This window comes from Oncorhynchus nerka, linkage group LG9a, assembly GCF_034236695.1.
Source record: "Oncorhynchus nerka isolate Pitt River linkage group LG9a, Oner_Uvic_2.0, whole genome shotgun sequence".
Classification (NCBI taxonomy): domain Eukaryota; kingdom Metazoa; phylum Chordata; class Actinopteri; order Salmoniformes; family Salmonidae; genus Oncorhynchus; species Oncorhynchus nerka.
In genome coordinates, this window is record NC_088404.1 from 49409168 (window position 1) to 49426138 (window position 16971).

The window sequence follows — 16971 nt, forward strand, 5'->3', positions numbered from 1 at the left end:
GCAGACTACCACTACTGCTGTCACCTGGCTTACAGTGACTCCAAATGCATGAAGATGGAGAGGAAGTCACATCTTACTGAAGTAGTTGGTATAGGTCCCTCTGCTGTTCCACACATTGCACTGAAGACCACTTCAATGCATCACACACCACTAGACTTGAAACGTTACTACATTTTATTGGTTTTGTAGAGCTCGGAGTTAAGCAAGAACGTATACACACAGACAATACAGCCATATTTGATTAAGTATTGAAATTCATACAAGCGAGTTGCTGCTTTGGACTTTCCATTCTCTTTACTCCGATTGAAAAGTAGTTTTGCCTCAGTCTTTAAAAATATTCAGTCATGACTCATCTCTTATTGTTAAAAACAGCAGTATTCCACCCAATACCAACCTATGAATACATCTCTGAGCACTGTACTAATAAGAAAGTGTTGTTTGAAAAATGCTAGATACACATATATATATATATATATATACATATATAGTTAGCTATTTGATATAGCAGCAAACCTTGAGTGCAACACCCAAGACACCAATGTAGAAAGTCAAAAAGACTTGATCTCCAGTCCGTTTTTACCACCCAAACCCCTTTATTGACAACATTTAAATTACATACTTAATGTGATACACGGTGTGTCTTTGTTTTCTATGTATGTATACAGAGGAGTCCCTTAATTGGAGTTGAGGGGTCACGGTACATTCCGTGTCCCCCTCCTAGAGTGTGTGCGTTGCTTGTGGACAGATTTCTGGTTTGGGGACGTCGTGGACAGAACGGTTATGTACACAGCTGTGTGAGCGAAGAGGGGCAGTTAAAAGTTGATAGCTTTCCCGAAGGAGGCTGCGAGGTTTGCTTCTCTGAAGGCCTCGGACACAGTCTGGAAGAGAGGGATGGATGGAAGAAGAGGTTAGATTGACAGGTTGGTGGTGTGGTTCCACAAATGTGGATGTGTGTGCATTTGAATGACATTGTGGCTAGGCCCTATATTAGTTATTGTGCTGCTCGCAGTAATAATATGAAAGAATGTGTCGTCTTCCTCAGTCAGTTGAATGCGGCACTTCAGAACCGTGGTTACGTGCATAACCTTACTAGCGGCTGGGACAAACGTTTCTAGCGATCCTGGCAAATCGTTTTCTTCCCACAAATTTACTTCCAGATTTTGAACGGTTGAATCTATTACAGACTATGACCCCAGCCCTAAAAGCTAAGACTGGAACATGTGCATGTTTTCACCTATGACACAAGCTGCGCAGGATTGGTTAGAAATGAGAGATGAATCTGCACAGAATAACTGAGAACAGAATTGATTCACCAATCAAACATACATAAGATCTGTAAACAGCTCATCCATCTACCTACCTCATCCCCATACTGGTATTTATTTATTTTGCACCCCAGTATCTCTACCTGCACATTCATCTTCTGCCGATCTACCATTCCAGTGTTTAATTGCTATATTGTAATTACTTCGCCACCATGGCCTATTTATTTCCTGAACTTACCTCATTTGCACTCACTGTATATAGACGTTTTGTTTTCTTTTGTTCTACTGTATTATTGACTGTATGTTTTGTTTATTCCATGCGTAACTCTGTGTTGTTGTATGTGTCGAATTGCTACGCTTTATCCTGGCCAGGTCGCAAATGAGAACTTGTTCTCAACTAGCCTACCTGGTTAAATAAAGGTGAAATAAAATAAAATAAATAAAAAGATTGTTTATTCATCCCTGATGTTTTCCTGAACATCCCAATACCTTCCTGAGGCATTTCAATCACTCCAAAGCATACTTCCTTCAGACTGAAATTTGCCATTACCTGATTTGCCATCTCTTGTGCTATAACTTATTGAGATCATGGCATTAAGGTCAGATTCTAAAGAGTCATCACATTTTTTCCCCTATTAGGCCTACCCCCAAGTGTCCTAAAATAGATAATCAAATAGCTTGATGGTCCATGTTAATAGTATCTTAAATATCAATTTGACTGACCAGCCAACCCCTGTTCTACGATGGGTATGATGGCTCGCCCAGTGATTGTTTTACAAAAAAGTATCTCCCATATCAATGGCATTGTTGAACTTGCATTGTTCTACAACATGACATGTTGTATGCATGTAAGAGTAGGGGTGTTAACCCCGGTGTCCTGGCTAAATTCCCAATCTGGCCCTCAAACCATCACGGTCACCTAATAATCCCCAGTTTACAATTGGCTCATTCACCCCCCCTCCTCTCCCCTGTAGCTATTCCCCAGGTCGTTGCTGCAAATTAAAACGTGTTCTCAGTCAACTTACCTGATAAAATAACAGATAAATAAAATAAATAAATGTATGTATGAGTATTTGATCATGCCCCTTTCGTGTGTGTGTGTGTGTGTTAAACTCACGGGATGGGCGTGGCAAACTCTGGCGACATCCTCGCAGGACGCGCCGTACTCCATGGCGAGCGTCGCCTCGTTGATAATCTCTCCAGCCCCCTAGACAAGGGTCACCATAGTTAGCATACAACTTCATACGCTATAGCCCACATTTTCATCTGCTAAGGAGCACAGAGGTAGCATGACTCACACAGCCCAGGATGTGAGCGCCCAATATCCGGTCTGTCTCCTTGTGGCCGAGGATCTTCACCAGGCCATCAGTGTCTGCGTTGGTCTTGGCTCGACTGTTGGCGGCAAATGGGAACTTGCCCACCTTGTATGGGATTCCCTGTGAAGTAGAGTTGAGGTTACTGTTATGCTTTATGGTCACTCTTCTGTGTTGATAGTATATGTGTGATACTTTGGCTCCTTTGGAAAGTCAACCATTTGGGGAGAGTATTGCCACCTTGTGGCTAACTCTTATACCTGCAGGGATTTCAATATAATACTGAACAAAAATATAAAACGAAACAAGTTACAGTTCATAGAAGGACATGAGTCAATTTAAATAAATTCATTAGGCCCTAGTCAATGTATTTCACATGACTGTGAATAAAGATATGCATCTGTTGGTTACATACCATTAAAAAAAAAGTAGGCGTGTGGATCAGAAAACCAGTAAGTATTTGGTGTGATCACCATTTGCCTCATACAGCGTGACATCTCCTTCACATAGAATTGACCAGGCTGTTGATTGTTGCCTGTTGTCCCACTCCTCGTCATTGGCTGTGCGAAGTTGCTGGATATTGGCAGGAACTGGAGCATGCTGTCATACCCAGAACAGCCCAAACATGCTCAATGGGTGGCATGTCTGGTGGGTATGCAGGCCAAGTAAGAACTGGGACATTGTCAGCTTCCAGGAATTGTGTACAAGTCCTTGCGACATCGGGCCACGCATTATCAGGTTGAAACATGAGGTGATGACGGCAAATGAATGTCTCAACAATGGGCCTCAAGATCTCATCATGGTACAGTATCTCTGCATTCAAATTGCCATCAATAAAATGCAATTGTTTTCGCTGGCCGTAGGTTATGCCTGTCCATACCATAACCCCATCATGGGGCAATCTGTTCACAACGCTGACATCAGCAAACCGCTCACCCAGACATACATGTGGTCTGCGGTTGTGAGGCCGGTTGAACGTATTGCCAAATTCTCGAAAACAAAGTTGGGAGGCAGGTTATGGTAGAGAAATTAATATTCAAGTCTGGCAACAGCTCTGGTGGACATTCCTGCAGTTAGCATGCCAATTGCACGATCCCTCAAAACTTGAGATATCTTTGGCATCATGTTGTGTGATAAAACTGCACATTTTAAAGTGGCCCTTTATTGTCCCCAGCACAAGATGCACCTATGTAATGGTCATGCTGTTTAATCAGCTTTGTGATATGCCACACCTGCCAGGGAGATGGGTTATCTTGGCAAAGGAGAAATTCTCACCAACAGGGATGTAAACTAATTTGTGCACAACATTTGAGAGAAATAAGATTTTGTGCATATGGAATATTTCTGGGATCTTTAATTTCAGCTCAATGAAACCAACACTTTACATGTAGCGTTTTATATTTTTGTTCAGTCTATTTTTAAATCACAAATCAACATTTTGGCAGCTGATATCCAAACAAAAGCATTGATCCAGTGATTATATTATATATAAAAGCCATGTCCGCTACTTCATTTGGTCAAAACTATGGGTGTTTGTTTGGGGAGATGTGTGTATCACCTCCTCTTTGAGCTGCTCCTCCGTCTTCCCCACCCATGCCACCTCGGGGTGTGTGTAGACAACAGAGGGGACACAGTTGTAGTCGATGTGCACGCCGCCCCCAGCCATGCCCTCCACGCAGATGATGCCCTCGTCCTCCGCCTTGTGTGCCAGCATGGGCCCGGCAATCACATCACCAATGGCATAGATACTACAGAGGGAGATAAATGGGGAGGAAAGATTGCGGTATCACATTTAGTGCCTTTTGAAAGAGACCTTGGTGAGAGGTGGTTGGAATATAGGTGTGCATTGAAAAAGCAGGTGTTGAATATAACAGAGGGGTGTGGTAGTTTAGGTCTACCTGGGTACTTTAGTCTGGAAGCGGTTGTTGACCGGTATGCGTCCCCTGTTGTCCAGCTCCAGGCCCACGTTCTCCAGGCCCAGGTTCCTGGTGAAGGGCCGTCTGCCGATACACACCAGCAGCACGTCACACGTCAGAGTCTCGTTCTTCCCGCCGGCAGCCGCCTCCACACTGGAGGCAAGAACACACAGTTACGTTTGTGCTAGGTCATACCTACTGACTTTTAACTATAGACATTCATCTTAGTGATTTTGTCCATTCACAGCTAGATCCACCCTAAATACACACATACACCACCGGGGGATGGAACTCACGCCACATCGATCTTGCCGTCGGGCCTCTTGATTGCACCCATGACCTTAGTGCCCAGCTTGAACTTAATACCCTGCTTCTGCAGGATGCGCTGGAAGTTCTTGGAGATCTCCATGTCGATGCCCATGCCGCCCACGTGGCCCAGGAACTCCACCGCTGTCACATTGGAGCCCAGACGCTGCCACACTGACCCCTGAAGAACGAGAAGCCAAACAGGATATTAGACTGGACCTTAGGTGTCCCCCAAGAGTTGGAATCCTCATACCGCCACTTACTCTTACAGACCATGCTGTAAATTGTGTGTATGTGTGTGCGCGCGTGTCGTCCCTCACCAGCTCCACCCCGATGACTCCGGCGCCGATGACGATGAGCTGCTCAGGAACCTTCTTCAGATCCAGGGCTCCCGTGGAGGACACCACGGTGTCCTCATCAACCTGACAGCACAGGGGTTAGGAGAGTTAGGCCTCAGCTTTGACACGTGTCAACTAACAGCTGGTCATCTGCTACAAACTAGTACTGTAGTACATCAACGTGCCTCAATCCCGGGGAAGGGTGTGACCTCGGAGCCGGTGGCTATGAGGATATTATTGCTGTTGATGACCTGCTCACTACCGTCCTCGGCCGTGGCCGTCACCTGGTTCTTGCCTGTAATCCTCCCATAGCCGTTCACGTGCGTCACCTGAGGGGAAACCGCCACATTACATCATCAATTAAAGACAGGGTCAAGTTCATAACAAACTCTGGAACAAAGAACCCAAGGGGAAGCATCAAAACAGCTTGCATTGGTATCAAACTTAGTGATGGATTCAAATTACAAGGGAGTACAGGAAAAATACCCAAGTCCATTGACAAAGTAATGTCCATAGATGGCCACCTCCATTTAAAGAAGATTGTCAAAACAGGCTGCTGATGTTTCAAGCTTATAATCCTCCTGAGGTGAAATCTCACTAACTAACCCATATTTCCAGATGCTGTCTTGATTAGTTGCCTAGATGTTGCCATTTATCCATAAAGTGAGCCAAATGTGTAATTTGAGTGAACTTGGCCTCCGCTCGGCTCCAGGCCTCGCTCACATTGTTCTCCAGAGCCTGGGGAAATTCATATTGTAAAAATAGGTGAGAGTGGAGCACTGATTGGCTGTGAGAAGACACGATTTTTCAAAAACAACCACCCCTTCCATCCCTCTTCAGAAGCGCAAAATATCCCGAATGTAGCTCATTTACAGTGCTAGCATGCTATATATATTTTTTGATGGCTATTTATTTTTTGGTTGTAATGAGACTACCCCACATGGGCACCATTGAAAATGATTAGCTTTCGGTTTAGAATCTCTGCCTCTGAACGTGCCGATTCCAATTGATGGGAAACGGCTTGGATACCCTCCACCTTCTTTTAGCCTCTTTCTGACAAGAACTTCCACAGGATTATATATAGAAGGTGAGTGAGATGAAAGCCTGGCAGAGGCTAGAGTGAACTAGGCATCGCTCTTCCAACGTAGGGAGGAACTATAAAGTTGAGACCTCACCTTGTTCTGTTTGAATAAATGTGCAATGCCTCCTGTCAGTGCTTTGACCGCACCGCTCTTCTGTGACATCATCTTCTCCAGGTTCAATGTAATCCCTGAGACTGGCACAGAGAGAGAGCGAGACAGAGAGAGAGCAAGAGTCTCAAGTAAATGTTTGTTGCTGGCATCCCCAAAGACTTGACTGGAGTGAAAGCCTGTCCACACCCTTCAGCTCTCTAGGACCAGGCTGCTGGTGACCAATGCTCTAGCTGATGTGGACTCTTACTTTCAATGCCCCTGCTTTCGAAGTCTTTGCCATGGGCCTGGTGGTACAGATATGAGTTGTTCAGCAGGGCCTATACAAAGTGACAAGGGAGACAGACATGTTACATTATTCAACAACTCGCAAAGAGGAAGTTGCACAGCCACAGTGTTGCGCAACAAGACCTAGTAAAAGATCTATGAACCCCCCTCATTCCCAATGTTTACCTTTGAGGGGATACAGCCGACATTCAAACAAGTCCCGCCTAGGGTGGGATTCTTTTCCACACACACCGTCTGTAGTAGAAAACAAAGTTGGTGAACAATGACGACAAGATGGGCATCACTACTAATAAAGGCTTCGCTTGAACAAAAAGATGCTATATCAAAACGTCCGCCCGACGGCACCTCTGCACAAACGCCGAATCACACTTTTCCAGGAAGGTGTGCAGAGCCCTGTGCGGACGGGAGCGAACATTCGATTGCTGCGGAAGGTATATACGCTGAGGCCTAATTTTTTACCTTGAAACCAAGCTGCGCTGCTTTGATTGCAGCAACATATCCACCAGGACCAGATCCCACCACTGTGACGTCAGCATCAACTGTAGGAGTGCAAAGAACATGTTTATCAGAAGAGGCAACAAGTTGTAGAGGAACATGTTGTATTCACCTTGTGTAGATGTTGGGATTCAGTTGGATAAGAGCAGCACCTCGGATTAGCTAATTGGACGTTGGAGTGAAACGTTGACTTACTCTGTGCTTTGTCAGCGTATGTTCGGACGGAGAGAACAGTTGCACCCTGGAGCCGATTCGGGAGTTGGTGGCTCCGCTGTATGTGTTAGGAGAGGACACAAATTGGGACAGTGAGCAGACAGATTTGGACTTTAATGTTAGCTTGTGTTGTATATGGTTCTGCTGTGATGCTGTTGTAGTTGTCATCCATGTCAAGAAGTCAGTTAATGTTTAGTTTTTTTTATTCCGCACTCTAGAATGCAAGACAAAAATCCTGTAAAGGCCAATGCAATCTGAACAGGATTGCAAGTATTACAGTGAGTGAGTGTATGCGATGATTATAAGGCCGTAGAAGGATGAACTAGTTACAATACTAGCTACATTTGTTAACTACTGTTAGTTGTCAAGTACTGGTGAAAATAAAATAATAAATAGTTATCTTACTTACATATATTGTTGGCTAACAACAGTTATATGATTAATCAAATAGCTTTACAAAGCAAAGTTGAGTGCATGGAGTTTGACAGTCAATGATGTAACATTGGTAGCAGTCCACAAACAGGCTCGCGTGCTTGTCAGCCTGTCATTTTCGTCATTCGCAAGAGGATGCTTGTTGACTGTGGTAGTTAACTAGCTAGCTAATTTAGTTTACTTTGAGATGGATTATTTTGTAATGATATTAACGTTCGCCAATGTACGTACAAGACACGCACCAAGCAAGGCTAGCTTGGGAGGGCATATAATATAGGAAGAGCCAACTAACATTAGTTAACTAGCGAACTGTGTACTCGCTAACGCTAGGCTAGCTAGCTAGTTACCAGTATATAACTGGAGAGTTTTACGAGCATAGCTACTCTAGGTGGCTAGCAAGGCCTGTAATTCATAAATCACGTTGAAAAACAGCAGAGATAACTCTCCAACGTATGTCGCATTAACTCATATTTGTTACAGACAACTTGAACAACTAATTGACGTAGAATTGTTTTTCCTTACTGTTGCCAGAGTGCGATATACTTGATTCCAGCTCTGCATTTTGTATGTGTCCCTTTACAGGCTGCGTAACCTACAGCAGACGTATCATCCAAGGACTCACGAAATTGCGCTTGCGCAGTAACAATCCAAGGAACACAAATACTGTCTGTCGCCTCCCTATGATGTAAAAAATCTTTGGTGTCATACTACATTTAATCTGATCAAAACAGGTGTTCTAGAAATCAATAAAATTAAAATAAAGTTATTTGCGTCTATAACATTAATTTAACCCATGACTGCGTGGCCACTCAATCATCAAGTTTGCAGACGACACAACAGTAGTAGGCCTGATTACCAACAACGACGAGACAGCCTACAGGGAGGAGGTGAGGGACCTGGCGGAGTGGTGCCAGGAAAATAACCTCTCACTCAACGTCAACAAAACAAAGTAGCTGATCGTGGACTTCGGGAAACAGCAGAGGTAGCACGCCCCTATCCACATCGATGTTACCGCAGTGGAGAATGTGGAAATCTTCCAGTTCCTCGGTGTACACATCACTGACGATCTGAAATGGTCCACCCACACAGACCGTGTGGTGAAGAAGGCGCAACAGCCGAACCAGTGGAGAAGCTGGGGGAAAAAACTCACAAACTTTTACAGATGCACAATTGAGAACATGGTGCGGCAACTGCACCGCCCGCAACCGCAGGGCTCTCCAGAGGGTGGTGTGGTCTGCCCAAAAAGATAATCAAGGACATCAACCACCCGAGCCACTGCCTGTTCACCCCGCGTACCATCCAGAAGGCGAGGTCAGTAGAGGTGCATCAAAACTGGGACCAAGTGACTGATAGAAGCTGTTTATCTTAAGACCATCAGACTGTTTAAATAGCCATCACTAGCGGGTTTCCACCCTGTTACGTAACCCAGCACCTTAGAGGCTGCTGCCCTATATACATAAACATGGAATCACTGGCCACTTCAATAATGGAATACTAGTCACTTTAATAATGTTTACATATGTATATACTGTATTCTATTCTACTGTATTTTAGTCAATGCCACTCCGAGATTGCTCAATCTAATATTTATATAGTTCTTCATTCCATTCTTTTACTTTTAGATTTGTGTGTATTGTTGTGAATTGATTTCGATACTACTGCAATGTTGGAGCTAGGAACACAAGCATTTAGCTTCACTCACAATAACATCTGCTAAATATGTGTGCGACCAATAAAATGTTGATTTGATTTTGATTTGACATCAGTCTCAATGTGACACCTTTTGCTGAGTTTTTACCTCACACAATATATTGATAGATAGTATGTTAGACAAAATATCTTGTTTTGCTATCATTATTTCCACAATGTTACAATGAGATGCTTCATGAAACAATCTCATGCTTAAGTAATGTGTGTGTGTGTGTGAGAGAGAGAGAGAGATCCTAGTCCTGTCTAATTAATCCTAAAGTCAAGTCACATTTGTAATACTTATGCATGTGTTTTGTACACTGCTCGGGTGGCCAGTGCACCAACCCTTTGGGGGACCATTTGTCTCGCAACCAGAAGGCCCGACAGAGGGTGGTGGTGCGGACGGCCCAATACATCACTCCCTGCCCTCCAGGATATCTACACCAGGCGGCGTCTGAGGAAGGCCCGAAAGATTGTCAAGGACTCCAGTCACCCGAGCCACGGACTGTTCACTCTGTTACCATCTGTCAAGCGGTATCGGAGTATCGGCTCTTGGAACAACAGGCTCAGAGACAGCTTCTACCACCAGGCCATCAGACTGCTGAAAAGCTAAACCTAGCAGTCTCCCTGCACAGATCTGCACCTTACAGACTATTTGCACCGGAGAGAATATTATGCAGATGATAAATTATTTGCATTGACTTCACACACACACAAGCATAAAATACATGTTTTCCCATCTCAAAAGGTTTAAAAAACATATTAGGTTCCAAATAAAGTAACTGGGTTGAAGAATTCTTATTAAATCTCCCATAAATCCCATTGTGACAGGGAGAATGGAAGCTTGTGTGCAACAGGGAGTGGCAATTGAATGCAAGCTTCACAAAAAACTTGTTCAAATATTTCTAGCCTGTCTATCTATGCGTAACAGGGTTGACGTGTTATGCTCGACCCGCTTTCATTTGATTTGGCAGAACGTGTCGGGAGAGAGAGTGTGTGTGTTCGTGTGTATATGTGTGTGTGGGTCGAGAGAGAGGGTGGAAAGAAAGGGTTTGTGAATCTGGAGAATAGTCAAATTGATTGCGCTCTCTTATCCATTATTGCTGAGTTTGAATGTTCAATTAATTCATGAACACAAATGATGAGCATATGAGATTCCAAATGACTTGTCATTGATTTGTTCATTAGATATTACATAGAAGTGCTGGGAGGAGTCTTTCCTTCTCATAATAATACAAAGGACCTTTTCCCTGAGCTCTGAGCTGGCAAGCCCTACAAAGAGAGGCACTGATCTTCAGATATTCTTTGTAGAGCTCTGTGTGTATTTATTTGTACAGACTTCTCAAGCACTAACCCAAAAGATCCCTTTGTAAAAACAACAAGCCGGGTATTGTGATTGACTGCTGAAGAGGCAAGTCTGAAAAGTGACAGCACAAAAAAGAGCTGCCTTTTGAATTCCCCCAGGTGTCCAAACCACTCAGCATTGGCCCATGTCCGTCTGACATCACACACCGTTTGACATCAGCTCACCGGTTTGAATGGTGACTGCTGCTGCGAGCTGCTCTGTTTCTGCCTGAACTCCCCAATTGTGTGTCCAGAGAAAAGGGTCCATCTAGGGGGGTACTGACTCGGCCTGAATGGGGCGCAGCACGAGTACTCGCCAAACTCAGCTGAACTCCACTGAACCTGTTTTAATGGGTGGCATGATGGACCCCGTAGTGTGTGTGTGTGTAGGTTCTATGTGGGTTGACAGTGGTTCTGAGATTCTGTTGCCATGGATCCAGTTACACTCTGTGCCACTGTCAGAATACCTCATTATTTTTAGGTGAAAATATCTAATTGATGGTTAGGATGCATGCTACTCATTTTGATGCTGCCATTCGCTTCCATACCAGACACCATCTTTGTAAAACAAGATTTTTAACCTAATTGAGTTTTCCATTGATTATAATGTTTAGGCCAAAATGCTGTATGATAATGTACTAGGGTTATAGATACGTATGTATTCTTGATCTTTAGGTGGTTTTGAACATTGCCACAGTGATACAGTATGTGTTGGCCTGGGTAACGTGTCCTTGATTGGCCTCAAGTTGTATTTTGCTACAAAGTGAACACTAGAGGGCACTACTTGAATGCATAGATGTACAATTTCTTAAACTGGTGTACATTTCTCTTGACATGATGAGGAAAAACATTTTCTTATAATTCAATTCATGGACCCCAAGGAGAGTTGGAGGAAAGGGTTTTCAACCATTTTTAATATTTTTTGTGACTCCTACTTACACAAATGTCCGTTTCATATTATCCTTGTAAATATTATGGAGGCTGAGAGCTTTGGGTCCATAGGCCTATGAATGGTGTAGAGTTTTGGCAGTATATTGGCTACCCAAGCTCATTGCGCCAAATGCAACAGCCACAAACTTTTCTTCTCTAATGTTTCCTCTGGATTTGAGTCCCTCCTCAACGATTTCTAGAACGCAAACACATTCTAACCGTTCTGATTGGTCCCAGAAACTAACGGATTGAGCCAGAGCCAGAACGCACTTCGATAAAGTGGCGTTTTGAAAAATCGTCATTGGCTTTAATACTCTGATTGGTTAGAGACGATCCAATCGCTGATGACTTTGTTTTGTCCTACACCCGTCATTTTGACGTCACACAAACAACTTCAATGATGCAGTCTCATACTGAAGTATGTAGCGAACATAGACAACCAATATACTGCCGTTTTCTCCAAATAATATTGTCTAAAAAGCAGTAATACCTAAGTCAAATCTGACTGAATCACCTCCTCAACTATAAATGTTTCACTTCCCTTTGCCACTTCCCTTTGCCAAAAGTATAAATTATGCAGGCATTTAGTTCCAAAATGTTATTATTAAAAACCATGTGCTGTTAGCCTGTTGACCTTGCAGGTCTTGAACCAACAACCTTGGCCTTGACAGCATCATGCTCTTACCAACACACATGACACCCAATGCCAAAGTTCTTATTTAAGTGAGTGGTTTTAATATTTATTTTAACTAACACTGTCATCGCAAGAAATGTTAATAATGTTGCTAAAAGACATTTAGCAAATTCTGTACATTTATCATCTGAAATAGAGGTTGTTTTGTGCTCTTTTATATGCAGGGACAGACAAATTAGATTAAAAAACACCAACAACACCCTCAAAGACACACCCGAACACACAGAGAAGGCTGCTTTCAAAGTCAATTGTGTGAATTTCAAGAGCCAGCTTTCATGTCCCGTCTCAAGTCTTTTCACGTGCTCTCCAAAACAGCTACCAAACCCAAAATAAGTCCACTTCCAACACGACATGAGCAAAATGAGCCTTCCAGAGGCATCCATTTGGCAAAAGGCTGCGCCTTGTGTCTTGCTTACACTAAAGGGCCCTATTCTATAAAAGCCTTTTCTCTGAGACAGAATAAAAGTGAAAGAGAAAAGGGGCCTGATTAAAAGGGGGTGCCTTTTGATTCGCGGTGCAAAACCGCTCTGTGCAGATATACGGGGCAAGGGGATTAGGCCCTGGGTCTATGTGACGTACAGCGACTCTCCTTTTCACCCTTTCCAAACCCCCCCATTGTCTCCGGGCAGCCTTGGGGTGGTAAGCTGCCGGCTTGCCAATGGGGCCCGTTGTACAGCGTGACAATGGTTCAAACCCCCCAGCCCAGACTGAGGATGTGATAGGGGAGCTAATGTCTCCCCATGCGAGGTACGGGGTGGGGTGGTTAGGAGGGCAGGGGGGGTGAGTGTGTGTTTGTGGAGGAGAGGGAGTAGGCATTGATTTGACATTTCATCATTGCATCCTTGTTTGTTACTGTAAAGTATTATTTCCATGAAATTAGAACGACACTGGAGTTACTGCATTGGTGTTGTTTTCCACATTTCAAGTTACTTCCATGCACAATCTAACCTTTCTGTTTGTTTTATTAGAGTGTTGAAATGTATTTTATTCCAAATCATCGTAAAATATTACCGACCACTGAAAGGGGGGGGGGGGTGTAGAAAAGAGAGAAAAGCTCATATTCTAGCGGTGGTTTGTGGGGAGGAATGCCATTGAAATTGGCCGTTTTTATGCACCGGGCTCTTTTGTATGAAGGCTGAGGAAGTCCATTGTGAGTGCAGACACCCTGAGAAAGAGAGTATTGGAGCTGTTGTCTGCGGCTGCTTCTCCTCAGACCTAGCGCAATGAATGAGTGAATGCCATCGGAAGCAGCCAGCCCAACCCTGGGACAACACCACTGGGCAACATTTGAAGATGAACAACAATTAAAAATGCAGCTTCACTGTATTAATTAGTGCATACATTATTTTGTTTGATTTTTAGAGATGGTGGCAGTGTGAGTTGTATTGTTATTATTACATTCAACAAGAGAGAACGAGAGTGAAAATGACAGAAGTGATACAGATGCGACTCCAAGCACTCAGAAACACAGCATTACTTTACACCTTACGGAGTATAGAAATGTGTCAGTTGAGCACTCACACGCACTCCGAACAACATCTAGCGAGCCCACAGAGTAACAGAACCTTCTAAATTTAGATTGAAAAAACAAGTTAAATGATGACTTTACACTTAAAGAAACTGCTCTCTGAATCCCTAGCAATGTACTTCATTGAACTCAGAACTTCTTGGTTAATTTTCGTCTCAGCCCAGCATCTCGCTTACTTAGTGTTGCTAGGAAACCCTGGGGCACTATTTGAAGTTGCACTGGCGCTTTCTTTCTGGACTAGCCTGGCTAACGTTCACTTCTTCTCGGAGGCAGCATGTATAAAAGAAACATGATCAGCCAACCAGCTTTCTGAAGACTGTGTAAGCAGTTTGGAGTCAGGGCATTACTGTTTACTGGCAGCAATGTCTGGTGTTTCTGTTGTGCTTTAAGTACCAAGCAAACATCTATTTAATCTACTGTGAATGTTTCAGAAAAGCCAACATCCACATGGATTGAATTGGACAATTTATCTAATGAAGAACTACTTATTATTCCTTATAGTGCAACATTTTTGGCTCGTTGATGTCACGCGCCACCCACTCAGTACAATCTATTTTGCAGGAACAACCATTACCTCAATAAACTTTCATCCGTGCTGAGGAAGAATGAAAGATGTATCTTATATTTGAACAGGGCCCACATACCAATGTAATTAACTAGGCCTCTGTGTGGCGGTACAGAAACAGATCAACAATCAATATTCACTAATTAGCCGGAGTGTTCAGTTTGTACCTACCGCCTAAGGTGGATCGCATAAAGATCGTTAGAGCTTCAAACTGTTTCATAACCAGGAAAATGGAGTGCAGTGACCTTTAACACACTTCTGTGCCCTATTTTTTAAAATGTGAAACACAACGCAGTCCTATACAGTATACTCCATAGATTCTGCATTCTGCACTACTTTACATTGTTGGCATTTCAGGAGTTATTCTGATGTGACTGTTATGTGGACCATGGACATACGGTATAGATGTGCATGTGCTTGCAGTTGGGTAAAAGGTACATTGCAAAAATACAAAACAACTCATAGAGAACTTGAAAACCATCTCATCAGCAGAGTTAGTAAGCGGTCTGCAAGTGTCTGAGAGAGAATGAATGTATGTTGTGTGTCTGCATGCATCACAGCGACAAAGAACTTGAATACCAGCTCATCAGCAGTGTTAGTAAGCGGTCTGCAAGTGTCTGAGAGAGAACAAGTGTATGTTGTGTGTCTGCATGCATCACAGCGACAAAAAACTTGAATGCCAGCTCTGAGGAGCCTCGGCACATTCCAGTCTCTTTATTAAGATCATACCAGGCTTGTCTGTTTAAAAAAAAGTCTGTTATCGCATTAAATGTGTGTGTGTGTGTGTGTGTGCGTGCATGCAGGTCATCTCTCCCTTTACAGAGTCTGATTGGCAGAGACAAGGGTTGGGAGTTGGGAGGTTCATTTGAGAGCCCACTGAGTACCCTTCTACTCTTTTCTCTTTGGATTCAGGGAACCCAGGCGTGTGTGAGAGTTTGTGTGTTTGAGTAAGAGTGTGTGTTTCTGGACACTGGGTGCAAATCTGTCTGTGTGTGTGTGTGTGTGTGTGTGTGTGAGAGAGAGCGAGCGTGAACCTGAACTCCTTTTGATTTAAAGCCCTCCATTTGAGTGGCTGAAGGAGCATTTTGTTCTGCTCTGGTATGCAGAAAGCTCCTTGACGCAGTAGCCACAGCTCCCAGGCCTTGAACCTGAGCTGAAGAATCACACAAAGAACTCCATAATAACAGTTAATCTTCATAAAAACTTTATTGGTTACCATGGCCTACAATTCATTTGTTTCTTGAAAGTTCACATATCCAATTTTACAAGTAAAAGTCTACAAAAATATGTCAATATTAGTTGTAAATTAAATATGGTAGGATTTTAATACCATTACAAAGAGTTGTTAAAGACATAGGATTCGTAGAGGTAATATTCGGCTTGTTTACATCAAGCTGCTAAAAGCTTTTTTAATTAAGTCATGCTTGAGGCCATGGTGTATGAGGGAAAAGGATGAACAACTAAAACCGCAACTTGATAAGAAATGTACAAAAAAAAAATATATATACATTTATGTGGGTGCCCACATGAATGGCTCAATGGAACCCTGGCTTTAGAGAGGGAAGATTATGAAAAATGGTAATGAGATACGACCAGGTCTCGTGGTGTGCTGCACTTCCATCACCCACCATGATCAACAGTGACAGTCATCGATCCTCAGTCTCTCAGTTCACGGCCTGCATTATTGGCACTCGGTTGTCGATAACAATGCTGGTGTCGTGCCACAAACCCCTGGTGTCATGGAAACCACGTGCCAAGGCAGTGAACCAAATAAATGAGGTGGATGGGTGTGAAGGGGGCAGGGGAGACGATGATATCTTTAAACCCTGTCTGTTTTTCGCAATGTGACCTCATTACTTTAATCCCAATGGGGAATACAGTGTAAAAGCAACGGCAGAGGATAATGGAGAAATGTGTAGAACTGTGTCATGTAGTGAGGGTTATGCTATTCTTTATTCTACAGTTGAACGTATTTACAGAGTTATTCGTTATTGGGTGAAAGTCTAGAACCTTCTATTCCATGGCCTTAGTTCTCTCTTGTTTGGAATGGCATTTTAAATGTTTCAATACTTTAAAAATGTTTTTACAGTACCAGTCAAAAGTTTGGACACATCAACTAATTCAGGGGTTGTTCTCTATTTGGACTATTTTCTACATTGTAGAATAGTGAAGACATCAAACCAATGAAATAACACATGTGGAACCATGTAGTAACCAAAAAAGTGTTAACCAAATCAAAATATGTTTTATATTTGAGACTCTTCAAAGTAGGCACCCTTTGTCTTCATAACAGCTTTGCACACTCTTGGCATTCTCTCAACCAGCTTCATGAGGTAGTCACCTGCAATGCATTTCAATTAACAGGTGTGCCTTGTTAAAAGTTAATTTGTGGGATTTCTTTCCTTCTTGATGTGTTTAAGCCAATCTGTTGTGTTGTGACAAGGTAGGGGTGGTATACAGAAGAT

The 16971-nt window shown here is 43.2% G+C and overlaps 1 protein-coding gene across 1 annotated transcript; it reads right to left on the minus strand.

Moving 5' to 3' along the window:
* Window positions 1-569: 569 nt before the first annotated feature.
* On the minus strand, window positions 570-8388 carry LOC115134466 (dihydrolipoyl dehydrogenase, mitochondrial-like). The gene is made up of 14 exons (XM_029668465.2): window positions 8279-8388; window positions 7307-7382; window positions 7076-7155; window positions 6782-6850; window positions 6579-6648; window positions 6314-6414; window positions 5324-5467; window positions 5121-5222; window positions 4791-4981; window positions 4477-4647; window positions 4137-4326; window positions 2564-2701; window positions 2383-2472; window positions 570-878 (listed from the first exon to the last, which is right to left on the minus strand). The coding sequence occupies exons 1-14, from the start codon at window positions 8315-8317 to the stop codon at window positions 813-815; spliced, it is 1527 nt and encodes a 508-aa protein (XP_029524325.1). The 5' UTR covers window positions 8318-8388; the 3' UTR covers window positions 570-812.
* Window positions 8389-16971: the final 8583 nt, after the last annotated feature.